The 18,412-nt window shown below is 47.5% G+C and overlaps 1 protein-coding gene across 1 annotated transcript in view; it reads right to left on the reverse strand.

The window, feature by feature from the left end:
* The window catches only part of FAM222A (family with sequence similarity 222 member A), a 77,957-nt gene that overhangs the window by 18,432 nt on the left and 41,113 nt on the right, over window positions 1-18,412 (reverse strand). The window contains exon 2 of the mRNA XM_072600162.1: window positions 12,135-12,261. Coding sequence (XP_072456263.1) covers window positions 12,135-12,216 — 82 coding nt within the window. The 5' untranslated portion in view covers window positions 12,217-12,261. The remainder of the gene's footprint in view (window positions 1-12,134; window positions 12,262-18,412) is intronic.

The following is an 18,412-nucleotide window of genomic DNA, read 5'->3' on the forward strand; positions in this document are numbered from 1 at the left end:
TTGGGCCTCCATCCCTCTTGGTCTTTCCTCTCCCTCTTCTCTGGAATGGCCTTGTCTCTTCCTTTCTGTCCTCCCCAAGCTCTCCTGCCATTTTGGTTCCTGTCTCCCTCCCTCTATTTGCCCCCTCTCTCTTCCTCCATCTTCATTTAAGCCTTGGGCTCCACTTCTTTCTTTCTCTCTCTCATCTGACCCCTTCTTCATCTGTCTGTCCTTTCTCAGCTATCTCCCCTGCTGCCTCCATTCCTGTCTGTATCTCTGTCTGCCTTTCTTTTTTCCATCCATCTGCGTCCTGTCTCTTTCTCCTTTTGTCTGGCCTCCTTTCCCTGTTGTCTCCCCCTAGCTCTCCTCAGGTCTGTGTCTCTCATGTCTGGTCATCTCTCTGTCTCTGTATCTCCAGCTGTCTCTCTCTGGACCTCTAGTGCCCATCCCCTCTCTGTTCCACCTCCTCCACCTTCATTGGGCACTTGGAGGAGAGCTAGTCAGGGGCTTTGGGCCTGGCTGATTCCATTTCTCAGGCTGCCCTCAATAACAGCTAAATAATTGAATCTGCTCAGCAGTCAAAGATTTGTTTGAATTTTATTGGAATTGGAAATTGTTTCTTCCGTATTTTATTAGCAGAAATGGAAAAGGCATCGTCTGTGGCCATAACCCTCTGGCTTTCTCTAGTGGACTGACCTGAAGGCCTGAGAGCTCCTTAGAAGGGATTGGGGGGGAATGGGGGGGGGGACCCGGGGAGGGCTTCCAGATACTCTTTATTTAAGTGAGCTGGTCACCAAATCCAGCTTTGGGCTGGGTTAAGTGCAAGCTGGCAGGAAACCTCTTCTCTGGTGAGAGGGAGGAAGAAAGGGTTTACCTCATTGCCTCCTAGCCTGGTCAAGGAGGGCAGAATCTCTTCTGCCCTGGGATAGGGCTGTCCTGGAAATTCCTGAGACTAGTGAATTTTGGAGCTTGGGGGGCCCTCAGTCAGCATGATTGATTCATACTGCATGATATAGTGGACCGAATGCTGGCCCCAAAGTTCTGAGTTCAAATTCTGTCTCTGATATTGGATTGGGCAAGTCACTTAATCTCTGTGTGTCTCAGTTTCCTCATTTATAAAATAAGGGATTTGGATTTGTCATCGGAAGCCTCCTGCAGCTGTAGGATTCTGCCAAGGTCTCTTCACCTTTCCCACTGGCACAGTCCCTTTGGATCAGAGTCTAGTAAGGCCTACGGCCCCCTTTCCCAAGATACTGTTTTTAAAGGCATAAAATAAAATGAACAGGATTACAAAGAAAACCTATTAAACTGTAATATAGTTATCTAGATACTTAAAAAAAAAAACCCAAGTTCATCTCCAGACTGAGAACCTCTGATCCAATTCAAGCCACTCATTTTTCATATGGGGAGACTGAGGCTCCCAGACAGGGAAGGACTCACTCACAGGTACACAGGGACTTGGAGGAAGAGCTGACCCCCTGGGGGGTGGCTTCCCTCCCCCTCCCCCAACACCACATGGAAGTTACAAGAATTTTCCCCTCCGGTCACTCTGTCACTTTGGCCCCAGAGTCCTAAGAGTCACTGGGAAAACTGTGGGCTGTCTGGATGGGAAGGCTCTGAGGCCACAGAGCCCAACCCCCTCATTCTAAAGAGGGTCTAGCAAAGGGAAGTGACCAGGAGGGCCCAGCAGAGGCAGGACTGGAAGCCAGCTTCTCCCATTCCTCTAAGACCGGAGCCCCCTTAGACACCTTTGCCTGAAAGCCTCAGGGAGAAAACTTGCTGCAGCTGGAGGCAGCAGCCCTCCTGGAGTGTTGGGGCATTTATTCTCTTTCTTGATAGCAGATCTAAAATTGCCCCTTGGCACCTTCCCCCCAGGGCACCTAGTTCTGCCTTCTGAGACAAGGAGGATAAATCAGGGAATTGAGTCCAAAATGGGCCCTAGACAGGAATCTTATTGAAGGCATCCAGTCTGGGAGGTGGATATCAACAGCCTCTCTGGCCAGTCCTATGTCCTTCCAACCTAAATCTACCCCAACCCTACCTCTGGTCCTGGCCTCCTTGGAGTAACCCTTTTCTCCCCTCCCCTCTCTTGTCCTCCCTTTCCCTCCTCTCCCCTCCTTTCCTTTTCCTTCCTCTCCTCTCTCCTCTCCTCCTGTCTCCTGTTCTCTCCCCTCTCCTCCCTTCCCCTCTCCCCACCTCTCCTCTCCTCCCCCTTTCTCTCCCCTATCCCCCTCTCCTTATCCCCTCTCCTCTCCCCTCCCCTTGCCTTCCCTCTCCTCCCCTTCCCTCCCTTTCCCTCCCTTTTCCTTCCTCTCCCCTTTCCTCTCCTCCCCTCTCCCCTTCACTCTCCTTTCCCTTCCCTACCCCCTTCTCCTCTCCCCTTCTCCCCTCCCCTCCCCTCTCCTCCCCTTTGCCCCAGCTTCATACTGTCCCTCAGCAGAGGAGGGACTGGTCGAGCATCTGCTCAGGCTGGGGCCCTGTGCTAGGCACCAAGAGCCAATCCCTGTCCCATGAGCTTTGGTCTCTGTCTCAGAAGAGTGGGGCCAGGCAATCCCTGCCCTGCCTCCGTCACAGGATCAAATGAGATAATCTCCTCCAATGGCCTCTGTCACCTGCAAAGCGCTCCAGAAATGTCAGCTTGTATTACCAATGTTACAAGAGACAGGGAAGGCTCTGTCACAGACAATGTGCTAAAAGGACTGAGACAGGCCCAGGAAAAACTAGGAGAAAACTGGGGGAGTCCTTAGTCTGGTCCTAGCCTGACCCCTTCTTCCTGCCCCATGCTGGTGAGCACTGAATTTGGAGTCTAAGTCCAGTCAGATTTCAGCTCTCCAACTTTATAACAGTTGGGTTCCAATAGCTCAAGGTTCTATAGAACTCTAAGGTTTGCAAAGATTACCTCACTGATTCCTCATCCAGGAGTTAGAGGAGCAGGTACCTCCCACCTGAGAAATAGGAACTATTATTTTCCCCATTTAAGCTAGTTCAGGTGAACTTGGGTCTTCCTGACCTCAGGTGCAGTACTCTATCCACTTCAACACCTAGTTACCTGTGTGATCTTGGCTATATTACTTCCTCTTTCTGGGCCTCAGTTTACCTACCTGTAAAATGAGTGGGCTGGCCTCACAGGCCTCTTTTAGCTCTAAATCCCCAAATAACCTAGGAGCTCCTTATGTGAGTAAGCAACCCACCACAAGGAGCTTAGTCTAGGAGGAGAAGACAAAGTGGGCATCTCTTCTTCTCTTCCCAGTGCCCCTGGGAAGCAGGTAGGGGCAGCATGGGTCAACACAGGAGACTCATCCAAAGGGCACAGGCTCAGCCTGGCAGACATCGTGTCCTGTGCCCTGGGCCACTACTTTGTCCCCAGTGCAGCTGGAGCATTCCCAGGAAGAGCTCAGGAGTCTTTCTCTCCTCTCTACTGGCCTAGGAGTCAAGGAGTCACTGGGCTCTCCCTCCTGAAAGGGACCTCTGCCCAGTTCACAAAGCAAGACAAGGGGACTCTTGAGGTGAGTTTAAATCACTGGGGCCCACATCTACTCCTGCAGGGATTCCTGCAGGGATCTGGCTTTATCTACTGCTCCTTTGGCCCAGAAACTAATGGGCCCTTGAAGGACAGCTTGTATACTACTACTACTACTAATAAAACTGACATTTCTATAACACTTTAAGGTTTGCAAAGCACTTTACCTACTTGTGCTCTCAATCCTCATAAAATCTCTGGGAGGGAAATGTTATTATTATCATCTCCATTTTACAGATGTGGAAACTGAGACTATGGAGGTTAAGGGATTTGCCCAAGATTACATAGTTGGTAAGTGTCTGAGGCAGAATTTGAACTCAAGGCTTCCTGACTCTAAGTCCAACACTCTATGCACTGTGCCACCTAACTGTCCTAGACTAGATCAGAAGTTCTGAAATTGGGATCTATGCACTGAAAATGTTTTTTAATAATCATATTTCAATATCCTTGGCTTTCTTTTATGCATTTAAGAGAATTATTCTGAAGAGAAGAACTTAGGCTTCACTAGACACTTCCCAAGGGATTCAGGACCCAAAGAGGTGAAGAACTTCTGGGCTACAGGACCAGATGGATTTACAAGTGTATTCTACCAAACATTCAAAGAACAATTCCAATGCTATATAAAGTATTTGAAAAAAACCCCCGATAAAGAAGAAGTCCTTCCAAATTCCTTTTATGATACAAATGTGGTTCTGATACCAAAACCAGGGAAAGCAAAAATAGAGAAAGAAAACTAAAGACCAATTTCCCTAGTGAATATTAATTCAAAAATTTTCAATAAAATACTAGCAAGGAAATTACTGCATTATATCCCAAAGATCATATACTTCACAAGTAGGATTTATACCAGGAATTCAGGGCTGGTTCAATATTAGGAAAAAACTATAAGTATAATTGACCACATCAATAAGAAAACCAGCAAAAAATCATATGATTATCTCAATAGATGCAGAACAAGCTTTTGTTAAGATACAATGCCCATTCTTATTAAAAACACTAGAAAGCATAGGAATAAATAGAGCTTAAATGACAAACAGTATCTATTTAAAACCAAAAGCAACCACCATCTATAATGGAGATAAACTAGAAGCTTTTCCAATAAGATCAGGGGTGAAACAAGGGTGTCCATCACTGCCACTTTATTTATACAGTATTGTGCTAGAAATGGTAGCTATAGCAATAAGGGAATAAAAAGAAATGGAAGGAATTAGAGTAGGCAATGAGGAAACAAAACTATCACAGATGACATGATGACAACTTAGAAAATTCTAGAGAAATCAACTAAAAACTAGTTGAAACATTAACAAATTTAGCAAAATTTTAGGATATAAAGCAAATCCATATAAACCATTAGGATATATTACGAAGAAAACCCAACAGGAAGAGATAGAAAGCGAAATTCTATTTAAAATAATTGTAGATAATATAAAATACTTGGGGTTTATCTGCTGAGACAAACCCAGGAACTATATGAACACAATTACAAAACACTTTTCACACATATAAAGACAGATCTAATCAACTGGAGAAAAATTAATTGCTCATGGGCAGGCTGAGCCAATATAATAAAAATGACAATTGTACCTAAATTAGTTTACTTATTCAGTGTCATACCAGTCAAATTACCAAAGAATTATTTTATAGATCTAGAAAAAAGATAATAGCAAAATTCATCTGGAAGACCAAAGGGCAGGAATATCAAGAGAATCAATGAAAAAAGTGTGAAGGAAAGTGGCTTAGTTGTAACAGACATCAAACAAATACAGAGTTTACAAAGTGGTAATCATTAAAATAATCTGGAAGTGGCTAGGCAATAGAGTGGATCAGTGGTGCCCACAGTAATCTAACGTTTGATAAACCTAAAGATCCAAACTTCAGGGGCGAGAATGCATGATGTGACAAAAATTTCTGGGAAAACTAGAAAGCAATTTGACAGAACTAGGTATAGACCAACATCGTATATCAAAATAAGGTCAAAATGGATAAATGATTCAGATATAAAGGATGATCTCATAAGTAAATTAGGGGAGCTTGGAAAATGTACCTGTCAGATCTGTGGATAAGGGAAGAATTTATGACCAAATAAGAGATAGAAAGAATCCCAGGAAGTATAATAGATAATTTTGATAACATGAAATTAAAAAGGTTTTACCCAAATAAAACCAATGCAGCCAAAATTCAAAGGAAATTAGGAAACTGGGGGAAGGGAGATTTATTTTTTTTTCATTTCTCAAATACATAGGAAACTGAGTCAAATTTACAAAAATAAGAGCTATTCTCCAATTTGTAAATGATCAAAGGATATGAACAAGCAATTTTCAGAAGAAGACATTAAAGCTATCTGTAAGTCACTGTTTGATTAGAGAAATACAAATTAAAACAACTGAGGTACTACCTCATATTGGTTAATATGACAGAAAAGGAAAATGATAAACATTGGAGGGAATATGGGGAAATTGAGACACTAATGCACTGCTGGTGGAGTTGTGAACTGATCCAACCATTCTGAAGAATAATTTAGAACTACGTGCAAAGGGCTATAAAACTGTGCATACAGCAATGTCATTATTAGGTCTGAGAGCAAAGAAAAGGGGAAAGGACCTATTCATATATACAGATGTTCTTTTTGTGGTGGCAAAGAATTGGAAATTGAGGGGACATCCATCAATTGGGGAATGGCTGAAGAAGTTGTGGTATATGAATGTAATGGAATAGTACTGTGCTATAGAAAATGTCGAGGGGCATGGTTTCAGAAAAATCTGGGAAGACTTATATGATCTGATGCAAAGTGGAGTGAGCAGAACTAGGAAAACAAATGTAACAATGACCAACTGAGAAAGACTTGTTAGCTTTCTCATTAGTAAAAGGGAGTTTGAGCTGCAGCTCTAAATCCTAGGATTCTATGACTTGACAGACCTGACCCTGAGTCTTTCCTCTACTAGCAAGAGACTGAAAGGCAGAGATGATGAGAGGTCCTGGACTTGGAGTCAGAAGGCCTGAGTTCAATTCTTGCCCTTGACACTTCTTAGCTATTGTGTCCCAGGCATGTGACCTAATGACTGCTTTGGTTTCCTCCTCTGTAAAAATAAAAGTAGAGGACTCTATGGCCTTCTAAGGCCCTTCTAAGCTCTAAATCTATGACCCTTGGAGTCCTCTGAGGCTCCCATCTACCTTCTAAGTTTGGTCCAGAGGCTCTGAGGAAGGATGGGTCACCACCTACCTCTTCAGGTCAGCCTTTGAGGTAGCCCTCAGGGTCAGACTCTTCCCAGAGAGGCTCCTGCCTCGAATGGGCCATGACCTGGTATAGTGTCCTAAGACACCAGGCGAAGATGGTACCCCTCTGGGCTGGCCGGAGCTAACCCTATCCCCCTTCAGGGGAGTCTGGGGGTTTAGCCTTCAGAGCTAGAGTCCCAGCTTTCCAAGTGGTCCTTTTTTTAGCTGTGGATGACTCAAAGTTTATGTATCAATAGCATCACAATAAATTCAGATATTTATTAGTGGAAAAAGCCCCACATAGCTGAAATAAATAGGACTGTGTCCCAGGAAGTTTCAGCTATCTTGGGGCTGGATCCTGGCTGGAGTGGAGGTGGTGGGAAGGGAGGGAGCCAAGAGGGCTGGAGCCTGGGGAGACCTTCCTCTCCCTGTCTGGGTGGGTTAGAAGTGGGCATTGTTGGGGAGGTGAACAGCCAGCCCTGCCTCTGGTTCTTGCCTCAGTTGGATGTCTTGGCTGGCCTAATTCTCACTCCTGCTGAAACTTTTACCTTCACCTGCCTTACAGAATGAGGACTGAGGACAAGACAGCAGGCAGTTCTCCGAAGGGAAAGTAGATGGGTAGGGGGGGAGGTAGGGCCACCCAGAGGGTAGGAATCCAGCATCTGAACATGGACGACTTTTTCTACCCCCACTCCCAAACTGAGTTCTCATATCAATGTCACTTCCCTCTGACTCCCTCTCCCTCCCTCCCCCTCCCTAAGTTTTTTTTACCTCAGACTGGGATCCAAGGTCAGACCTTGGACAAAGGATTTCTTTTCTCTGGGTCTCAATATCCCCCTTGGCAAAATAGAGGGGAGGGATTGGACTAAATATACCAGCTCTAAAATCCACTGTTCTAGGGCTCTCCTCGGTCTGCCAACCTGTTTTCCATCTGCCTAGGGACATAAGAGCTACCTGTGGAGGACCAGGCCAAGGTCAGGTTTGGAAGAAAGACTATTCATTCAAATTGTCTATTCATCAGGGAAGTGAGGGTGGGGCCAGAAAAAGTGAAGTCAAGCCAGGGCAAGGGGAGGACAGTACCTGGATCCCTCTATGCCAGCAGCCCTCGGGCAGGGAAATGAGTCATCTCATCTTTTTGGTGAGATTCACCCCCAAATTAATCAAAGTCCTGGCAGGCTAATAGGATTTAACAACCATGCTGGCTGGGCTTGACCTGGCATCAACCCGCCTAAGAGCCTGCTATGAGACAAGGTGCCAAGGCCCTGGAGAGAAGGCCTGGGTAGCTTTGGAGCCAGGCAAGTAGCCAGAGCCCCTTGGGGATGGGGCATCGATGAGGGGAGGTGACTCCCATTCCCCCTGCCCAGCTGTGCCCTCCTTCCCCACTCTGAACCCGTCACTGCTCAGAAGGCAAGGGCAGGGAGGATGGGCCACACCCAGAGACTTCTAGGGCCCTTCCAAGTCCTGGCTCCAGGATCCCACGTCACTTCCCCTTCTGAGCTTCAGTTTCCTAGAACCCAGAGGTGCCTTCCAATGCTAGATTTATGGTCTGATGGTTCAGAGCTGGAAGGAACCTCAAAAGCCACTGAGCTTTGGCTCCTAATTTTTTATAGAAAGGGAAACTGAGGCCCAGTGGGGGAGGTGGCTGGATGGAAGGAGAAAGGGCAGAGGAGAAATCTGGTTTTAGGCCTTCTGGCGCCTTCTTACCAGTACTGCTTCTGCCGACAGGTGGGCCAGGACAGGAGCTCCCCCCACCTCTCCAGCCTCTGGGGCTTGGCTCCTTCAGGGGGAGTCACTGGAGCAGAGACAGTGTTCCAAGCTGAGTGATGCCAGCCCCTTGCTTTGCACCCCCTGCCTGTACCTGAGGAGTGGGGGAAGGATGCTGCCCCTGCCTGTGCCCCATTGCATGTGGGAGTCAGCCTGGGGGCAGCAGGAGGGGAACAGACCTTTCTGGACTCATTAGGCCCAAGCCAGGCCTGCCTGTCTTGGTCACCAGCTAAGCTGGGGCACTTGTGGGAAGGCCCCAGGCCCTCCATTTAATTTGCTTATCTCTTCATCCCTTCCTCCCTCCTCTCCTTTCCTGGTCTCTTTAATTACCTGGTAAGTCAATGTCACTTTCAATAAGTCTAGAAGAATCCAAGGAGTGCAGAGCCTTGGACCCAGGCGGGGAGGGGATGGGGAGAGGCTAGCCAGGGTGGGGCACCAGCTGCTGCTTCTCGGCTGGCAAAGGAAGTCACTCTAAGTCCAGCTGCTCCCAGCTCCCTACCCCTGTACCCCCCATTGCTGGCCAGGCTGAATCCATCTCAGCTCAGAGCACTTTAGGGGGCTCATCCTGGAGGCACCTTGGGTGAACCACACAGAGTCTGTGCAAAATGAGGGGCTTAGACCAGGTCCAGAAGGGGCTTTTTGTCATCAGGGACCCCTGTGACCATTAGCCTGGTGAAGACTGAGGATCCCTTCTCAGAAAGACAGAACTGAATAGATCAAATAAAATGCAGGGGGTTAGAGGGTAACCAAAGGGTCATAAAGACATGATATTTTTCACCCTCAAAGTTCACAGACCCCTGTGGGCTCTAGGTTAAGAACTTCTGATCTAGAGAATCTCTTTAGGTCCCTCTGGCCCTGACATCCCCCGCTCTGAGGCCCCTCCCAGCCCTGTTCTCAGACCCCTTCCAGTTCTTATTTTGCCTTTCACCTTATCTCACAAAAAGTGACCATGTACTTTTCCAAGGCTAATCTCTCTATCTGATCAAGTAACTCCATCCCATCCTTCTCCTCCAACAGATCACCCCCTGTCATGCCCATTCTCACTTATTTCAATCTTTCCCTACTCATTCCCTTTTGCCTATAAATATGCTGTGTCCCTCCCATCCTGAGAAACCCCTCATTTGATCCTTCCATCTCCAGTAACTATCGTCTATATGTCTCTTCTGTCCTTTGCAGCTGAACTCTTCAAAAAGGCTATTATTAAAGGCCCCTCTCTCCTGTCTCTGTCTTCTTAACCCCTTACAGTCTGGCTTCTGACCTCGTCTTTCCACCAGCACTGCTCTCTCCAAAGTGACCAACGATCTCTTAGCTGCTAAATCCAATGGCGCTTTTTCAATCCTCATTGTCTTTGACCCTTCAGCAGCCTTTGACACTGTGGGTCATTCTCTTCTCTTTAGACTTTCTCTCTTCTCTCTTTCTCCTCTGTCTCTCTCTCTCTCCTCCTCTCCCTCCTGGTTCTCCTCCTCCCTCTCTGACTACTCCTTCTCAGTCTCCTTTGCTGGATCTTCCTCCAGATCACACCCTCAATCCATAGGTGGCCCTCAGGGTTTTGTCCTTGTCTCTCTTTCTACTCCTTCACTTGGATTTAATGATCAGTTCTACACAGATGATTCTCAGATCCACTTGTCCTGTCTCAGTCTCTCTGCTAACCTCCAATCTTAGATCTCCAGTGGCCTTTCAGGTACCTTGAATTTTATGTCAAGTAGACATCTTAAACTCAACATATTCAAAACAGAACCCACTTTCCTTCCCCCAAACCCTCTTTCACTCCTACCTTCCCTATTAATCTAGAGGACAACATCAGCCCCCCAGTTCCTCAGGGTCCCAACTTAGGAGTCAGACTGGACTACCTTCTATCTCTCACCCCCCAGAACCAATATGGTGCCAATGCGTGTTGATTTCACCTTCGCAGGATTTCTCCAACATGTCCCCTTCTCTTCTCTGACACCACCCCCATGCCGGTGCAGACCTTTATGCCCTCACACCTGGACCATTGCTATAGCTGCTGGGGAGTCTGCCTGCCTTAAGTCTCTCCCCTCCAATTCATCCTCCATTCAGCCTCTAAAGTGATGAAGTACAGGTGTGATCAGGTCACCCCCTACTCAATAAACTCCAGTGTTTCCCCGTCCAGGAGCAAACACAAACATTCAGATCCCTTCATAATCCACCCCCTCCCACCTTTGCTGTTCGATTACACCCTACTCCCCACCATGGACTCTGAGGTGGTGATACTAGCCTCCAGCTGTTCCACCAGGACCCTCCGTCCCTCAGCTCTGGTCGTTCTCTCTGGCTATCCTCCACCCCCAGAACACTCTTCCCGCTCCCACCCACTTTCTGATCTCCTTCAAATCTCCCTTTCTTACAGGAAACCCTTCCTGGCCCCTCTTAATTCCAGTACCTTCACTCTAATTATTTCCTCTCTCTCCAGCTTGTTTGTTCGTATTTTTTTGCATTTTGTTTCTCCCTATTTGTCCTCGTTTCTTTGCTTATTAGCTTCCCCACTAAATAGTGAACTCCTTGAGAGCAGGGCCTGTTTTTTGCCTCTTTTTGTATCCCCAGTGTCTGGTATGCAGTAGGCATTTATTAAGTGTCTATTGGCTGCCCGACTAAGCTCTGCTTTTCTGGGCTCTGTGATCTAAAGCCCCTCCCCAACATGACCCTCTGGGATTCCTCCCAGTTCAGACATTCCATGATTCCAAGCTTTGTCTTTTTCCCACTTCTCAGAACATCCTTGGTATAGTTGGGGGAAGTTTATAACTGGTTAGTTAAAATGAATAGTCTCCTGTTCAAAGCTGGTGTCCTGGTCATCCAGCCTCTGAGAGTTTAACTCTGTGCCTCCATGAACTGCCCATTCCATTCCCAGGTGGCTCTCACTGATAGGACTACTGGAGTAGGGTGAAAGATCTTAGTCCTAGAAAGGACCTAAGAAACTTGGGGGCCAGGCCCTGCCTCAGCAAGGAAGGTGTTATCATCCCCATTGTACAGATGAAACAACTGAAGACTGAAGTCAGATCCCACCCGGTGATGAACTGTATCTGACTATACAGGAGAGAAGTCATAAAAGTGGAGACTTAGTCATGAAAGCAACCTTCGATATTATCCAATCCAGGCTCTTTATTTTATGGTGTCATCGAGCCCCTTCTCACAATCATCTTTTTCAAGGCATGAGATAAAATACAGGCAATGACAAAAGAGATCTATTCTATTGAGGTACAATATTAGAGAAGCAAGTTCCTGGACCTCCGCTGAAGGAGGCTGGCTCTTTCCCACCCCCACTTTACAGATAAGGTAACACAGTCTGGTATGTAACTTTCCCAAGGCCAGGAAAGAGAGAGGCAGAACTGGAATTTGAACCCAGGCCCTCTTCATCGTAAGGCACTTTCTACTCTCCCCCAGAAATCATCCAGTGTAATCTCATTTTACAAGGGATGAACGTGAACCCCAGAAAGTGAAAGTGGTCAGAAGAACCAGCTTCCCAGGCTGGTACAGAGAAGAGACTCGGCCCCCAAGGGCCCAAGTTCTAGGCCTGAGATCTCTCCCCCTGGAGGAGGCCTGGTTGGGGTGCTGGGATACCATTTCTCCCAAAGGAGTACAAATGCCTATTTGTCCAGGTGGCTAGGTGCTTACCCTCTGCCCCTCCTGTAACCAGGACACTTACACTTTCGGAGCTCCAGGGTCTTGTTGGGGCATGGGAGGTGCTGAGGGGGTGGGTTCTGGGTCCGCTGCAGACAGGCCAACATGGTGGAAGTGGAGGTGGGGCCCGAGGCTCACGATGCTCTGTCCCACTGCAAGGCAAAGGAAGAGCTGGTCAGCAGAGGGCTGCTGCCTCAGGCCAGGGGAGCAAGGAGAGGCATTTCTAGTTCAGCTCAAACTGGAAGTTTGTGAGCAGTGCTGTGGTTTTGCTAGAGATTCAAGTTGTTATCATTTCTATTGTCTCCATCTAACAGATGGGGGAAGTGAGGTTCCTGGGGTCACAGGGCTAGTGTAAAGAACGGGGTTCAAATCCATTCCTTTTTGGAGGACAAGGCCACGGTACTTTCCACAATGCCCCTACCCCCAACTCCTCCAGTCCCTCAAGGTAGCATCTGCCCTAGGGACTCGGGAAGGGTGGGAGGTCACAGGGGGGAGTACTCTCCAAGAAATGAGTTACTGGGAAAACAACATGACAATGGTGTGTGTGTGTGTGTGTGTGTGTGTGTATGTGTGTGTGTATGTGTATGTGAGAGAGAGGGAGAGAGAGAGAGAGAGACAGAGACAGAGAGAAATGACAGAGACACACAAAGAGATGAGATAGACAGATAGAGAGACACAGAGAGAGAGTGAGAAAGAGAGATGGAGGGAGAGAGAGGAGGAGGAGACAGAGACAGAGACACACACAGAGAAAGAAATGACACAGAGAGACAGAGAGATGGAGACAGAGACAAAAAGACAGAAAGAAAGACAGAGATGGACAGCAGAGAGAGGGAGAGAGAGGAGAGGAGGAGGAGGAGGAGGAGGAGAGAGAGACAGCAGAGAGAAAGAGAGAGCAAGGCGGTGCACATGTGGCCCAGAGTCAGCAGCCCAGGCCAGGCCCATGTCAGCTGAGCCAATGGTCTATACGCTTGGAGCCCAATGTTTCCCGGAACCCCCCCCCCCCCCCCCCCCCCGGGAGCTGGTCAGGAAGATACACATTCTAGCTATCCCTCTTCCCGAGGAGCTTTGACTGACTTCTGGAACGATTTCTTTGGAGTCTACTAGGGAAGACAGAGGCCTGGGCAAGCCCAGCCCTGTCTTGGCCTTCAGTGCCCTGGGGCTGACCACAGCCTTTCTCCAGGTAGAAGGAGTGAGCTCTGTAATGGTGAAACGGCTGGGGAAAGGGGCCTAGAGGGGGTTTTCGACCTTCCCTTCCTCCCCCCCCCCAGCTCAGCTCAGCTCTGACGTCCCTTCCTTTGCCCACACAGATGCCCTGGCATGCTAACATTTGACCTTCACTCTGTTTATACCGCACTTTAAGGCTGGTGGAACCCTTTGCAAGTTGCAACGTTTGATCCTTACAACAACCCTAAGAGATAGATACTATTATTTTCATACCCATTTCGCAGTTGAGGAAACTGAGGCAGAGGTTAAGTGACTTGTCCAGGGCCCTACAGCTGGGATCAGAGGCAGGATTTGAACTCAGGTTTTCCTGACTCTAGGCCCAGTGCTTTACCTACCTTAGCTCCCCATCTTTCCTTCTTTCTCTATACTCTGTTATTTTCATTTCCTCCAATGTCTCTCCTTTTCCATCTTCCCCCTTCCCCCTCTACCAAAGAGCGTGGGATCTGGAGTCAGAGGCCCTGCGTTCAAATCTCAGCTTTGCCATGGATTGTGTGACAGTCTCACTCTGGCGTAGAGCAGCAACCACCAACAGAAGGAATCATCAAGCGTAGTGACTTCCTTTTAAAGTAGAATTCGATCTGTGTTACGTTGTATTTTGATTTTTTTTGTGAACTATTTCCCAGTTACATTTGATCTGATATATGGCCAAGTGCCCAGAGGATTTCTAGGGCTACTCTCAGCTCTTGGGGTCTCCTCTGCTCCACTCTCTCCCCCGCTCTCATTCTTTTCCTGTCTGGCCCCTTCTATGACCTCTAGGAACCCAAAGAAAATGAGTCCCTCTTTCCTCCTGTCCCCTCTGGAGGAGGCAGGGAGTCCTCAGGAGGACTGGACATAAATTCTGGTCTTGTTTTGGGCAAGGGCTGACCCCTTCTCCAAACTCGTCTGTAGGATATACCTATATTATCTCATTTGAGAGAGAGATACTATTATTATCATCCCATTTTACAGATGAAGGAACTGAACATGAGAGCAGTTAAGTGATTTGCCCCAATTATCCAGCCAGCAAGTGGCATATTATAATGCCCGGCTAAACTAGAGATTTAAGTGTGACATGTGACTGAGCAACTGGGAAGGGTCAGAGCCTGAACCCTGACCCTGTGGCCACAGACTTGACCCTGGTCAAAGACTGAACCCTCATGTCATCCACAGGCTGAGCCCTACCCCTGACAGCCACCCCACACCTCTGGGCTGCTGAGCATGGGAGTGTGGAGGGAAGGCATGTCTATGGGTCATCACCATGGAGCCCTGCTCCAGGCACACATTATGGAGGTATGGCTCTCTGGGTGAAAATGACCCAAGACCCACAGTCCAAGATCTCAGCGCCTGAGGAGGGGGAGCAAGGCGTGTGGTGTTACATTCAGAACTAGGAGGGACCTTAGCTCTTGTAGCCCACCCTGTCTACCTTCAGAGAGGTCTAATGTGACATCCAGAGATGGGCAGGGTCTTGCCAGAGGTCCAGCAGAGCTAAGCTTTGAATGCAGACCTTCTGACTCTAAACTCAGCCCTCTCTCTCCTGCACCCCAAGATTCCAGGAAGGGACTCGATCCATGCCCACTTGGAGCTCTAAGTCAGACTTAGACACTTTTTAGCTTCATGATCCTGAGCAAGTCACTTAATCTTTATCTGCCCCAGTTTCTTCAACTATAAAATGGGGATAAAAATAGGATTGTGAAGATCAAATCAGATAATATTTAGAAAGAGCTTAGCACATAGTAGGTGCTTAATAAATGCCTGTCTCCCTTCCTTCCCTGTCCCAACCTCCTCCAAGTCCAGCACTCTAGGCCTGGAACCATCTAGCTACCTCAGTACCAGTATAACTTACGCCCTCAGGCTCTTCAGTGAACACACATCCCACTGCACCCAGACTCAGCCCCTGGGATGGTACCAGTGTCCCTGCATCATTCCTTCATTCAATAGCCATTTCTTAAGGGCTTTCTTACTATATGCCAGGCACTCTGTTAAGTACTTGGATAGAAAAAAAGGCAAAAATCTCCCATGAAGCATCTGCCCTGTGTGAAGGATGGTGAAGTGAGCCAGCAAGACTGGATCAGAGAGGATTTGGAGAACAGGGAGAGTTTGCCTCCAGGCTTAGAGGAGCAAGGGGGCCTGGGCTGAAATCTGAGCAGAGGACCAAGATAGTCAGTCCAGAGACCCTCAGCTTAGCTGAACAATCTCCAGGCAAGCAGATGGGGGAAATCTCCTGAGGACCAGAAGCAGACAAGGTGAAGTTACTTGCCCAAGGTCACACAGCTAATAAGTGTCTGAGGCAGGATTTGAATTCAGGTCCTTCTGACTGAAGGCCCGGCTCTTTATCCACTGGACCACTTAATTTGCCAAGGGTAGGCAGGGTGAGGATAAATAAATGCACAGTACATAAGGTATGATACGGGTATGAGGGAGAGGGTCCATGTGTCTGGAAGATGGTACTGAGCTTAGAGTTAGAAGGACTGGGTTTGCATCTCAGTTCAGCCTGGAGATGTTTGTGTGACCTAGGGGAATGCTCCTCACTTCCCTGGCCCTCATCTGTTAAAATGAGGGACTGAGACTAGATGGCTCCAGATCACACATTAAGATTTGGAAGTGACTTTACCAGGGACTTTAACAAATGAAGAAACTGAGGTCAGAGAGTTTCAGTAGGGTTAAGAAGCATTTCTTGGGTGCCTCAGGGAGTTCCCATTCTCATGGGGGAGGCATATGTGATGGGTGGACTCCCCAGCCTTCCTCCCGGTTCCCCCTGGAGTCCTGACTCACAGACGGCAGTGCTGGAAGACTGTATGTGGGTGGGCTGGCTGTGGGAGTCCCAGGACGCCTACTGGGCATGTCTCCACTTGCTGGTCCAGCTTCAGATTGTGAGATTTGAGTTCTAGTCTGGGCTGGGCTACTAATTAGATGTGTGTGTGTGTGTGTGTGTGTGTGTGTGTGTGTGTGTGTATGATGGCAGGCAAGTTTCAACCTCTCTGGGTCTCAGTACCTTCATCTGTAAAGTGGGGCTAATAATGCCCTAAGCTACGTCATAAGCTTATTGCAAGGGTCAAATAAGGGAATAGGTAGGAAAGTGCTTTGAAGACCTACAGACCCTATGCACATAATTCTGATGTGTCATTACTAGTATTAATAAGAACAAAACTGAATACAAGAAAAATCTTGTTCAACTCAAAGTCAGCACCGGAATAAAGTTCTTCTGATCTTCCTAATAGACTGGGAGAGGAAGTGATGAGGAGGGAGCAACAGCCCGGCCCCTGGAGGAGCCAAGACTTAGGATAGAAGGTATTTTCATTCACTCGTTCATTCACTCATTCATTCACTCATTCATTCACTCACTCACTCACTCATTCACTCATTCATTCGTTCACTAATTCATTTACTCGTTCATTCACTCATTCATTCACTCACTCAGTCTTCCTTCCTTCCTTCCTTTCTTTCTCTTTCTTTCTTTCTTTCTTTCTTTCTTTCTTTCTTTCTTTCTTTCTTTCTTTCTTTCTTTCTTTCTTTCCTTCCTTCCTTCTTTCCTTTCTTTCTTTCTTTCTTTCTTTCTTTCTTTCTTTCTTTCTTTCTTTCTTTCTTTCTTTCTTTCTTTCTTTCTTTCTTTCATTAAACACCTATTAAATGAGTTCAGGAAGCCATGAGTTCAAATCCTGTCTTTCTATTTGTTTGATGGAACTTTTGTCATCTGTAAAATGCGATTAGGCTCTACAGCTTCCCAGGATCCTTACAAAGCTATGATTCTGATATCCAATGGGCAGGGACCTCAGTCTGGTGGAAGGCAGAGGACCCGGATTCAAATTCTGAGTTTGCCACTTATGACCTGGGTGAACTTGTGCAAGTCCCTTCCCCTCGCTGTGACTTAGTTTCCCCATCCATGAGTTGAGGGGGTGAACTAAATGAAATCTGAGGTCCCTTTCTGACTCTAAGTCTTATTTATGTTCAAGGCCTGGCGATGCTGCTTTTGCAAACATTGGAGGTACTTCTGGTGGTCAAACTGTAACTGGGGTAGAGATGCCTGGGGCTTTGCTCCATGTTCTGACATCCAGGGCAAGGGGGCACTTTCTTTGCACAGCCATGTGGCGACTGCCATTCCTGTACCTTGTGCTCCTCCTTGGCCTGTAGGTGTAGTGAGTCATCAGAGATCAGGGAGAAGGGATGGGCCTCTTCCCATACCTGAATCCCCTCTACTTAGACCACCTCTTCCAGGGACTGCCTGTACAGGCCATTATCCACCTGCATTCCCCTTTCAGAATTAACTCAATTTCAGGGGTGCGGAACCTGCAGCTTCGAGGTCACATGTGGCCTTCTAGGTCCTTGGGTGTGGTCTTTTGACTGAGTCCAAGCTTTACAGAACAAATCCTTTTAGGAAGGAGATTTGTTTAGATTCAGTCAAAGGGCCACACTTGAGGACCCAGAGGGCCACATATGGCCTCGAAGCTGCAGGTTCCCACCCTGCCTAGGTATTGGGATTCCTAGCCCCATCCCTGTGTGGTAAGTTCTGAAAGCCCCTTCCCCAAGTCACTCCCCCCTCCCCAGGGGCAGGGGAGAACCTCAGCCAGTCTCCCTCTTCCCCACCAAAGCTCCTACAAGTGAGGAAATTTGAATGAGGGAAATTGAAAACTCGGTATTCCCAACAGCAGAGCTCCGTAAACATAATCCTAGTTTTGGGTAAAAAGAAGAGTGGGGAGTGAGAGATGCTGGTGGGGAGGGGGGGCGGGGATGGGGAGAGAACCAAAGTTATTTAATACTAAACAGGTGTCTGCAGCCTGAAATTGTGAGGGCCCTCTGCTAATAATGAAGTATTCATGAGGAAAAGCCTCTTTTTTCCACCACTTCCTTAAGATACTAATTTCACAACAAGCTCCTTGTTACGAGGCAATTATTGCAATCTTGTACTTCCCGAGCCTGAGATGAGCTGAGACGGACGGGCTGAGGCTTCCATCTGTCCTAGGCCCCCTCGTTCACTCGCCAGCTATGAAAGACAAGCACAGAACTACCTTTCATTATCCCTATTTTATTTTCAGCAAAGGTGCCGTGAAAGAAATGATTTCCTCTGAAAGGGACTTTTATTCAGTTTCAAAACCAATTTTCTCC

Source organism: Notamacropus eugenii, chromosome 4, assembly GCF_028372415.1.
Source record: "Notamacropus eugenii isolate mMacEug1 chromosome 4, mMacEug1.pri_v2, whole genome shotgun sequence".
NCBI lineage: Eukaryota > Metazoa > Chordata > Mammalia > Diprotodontia > Macropodidae > Notamacropus > Notamacropus eugenii.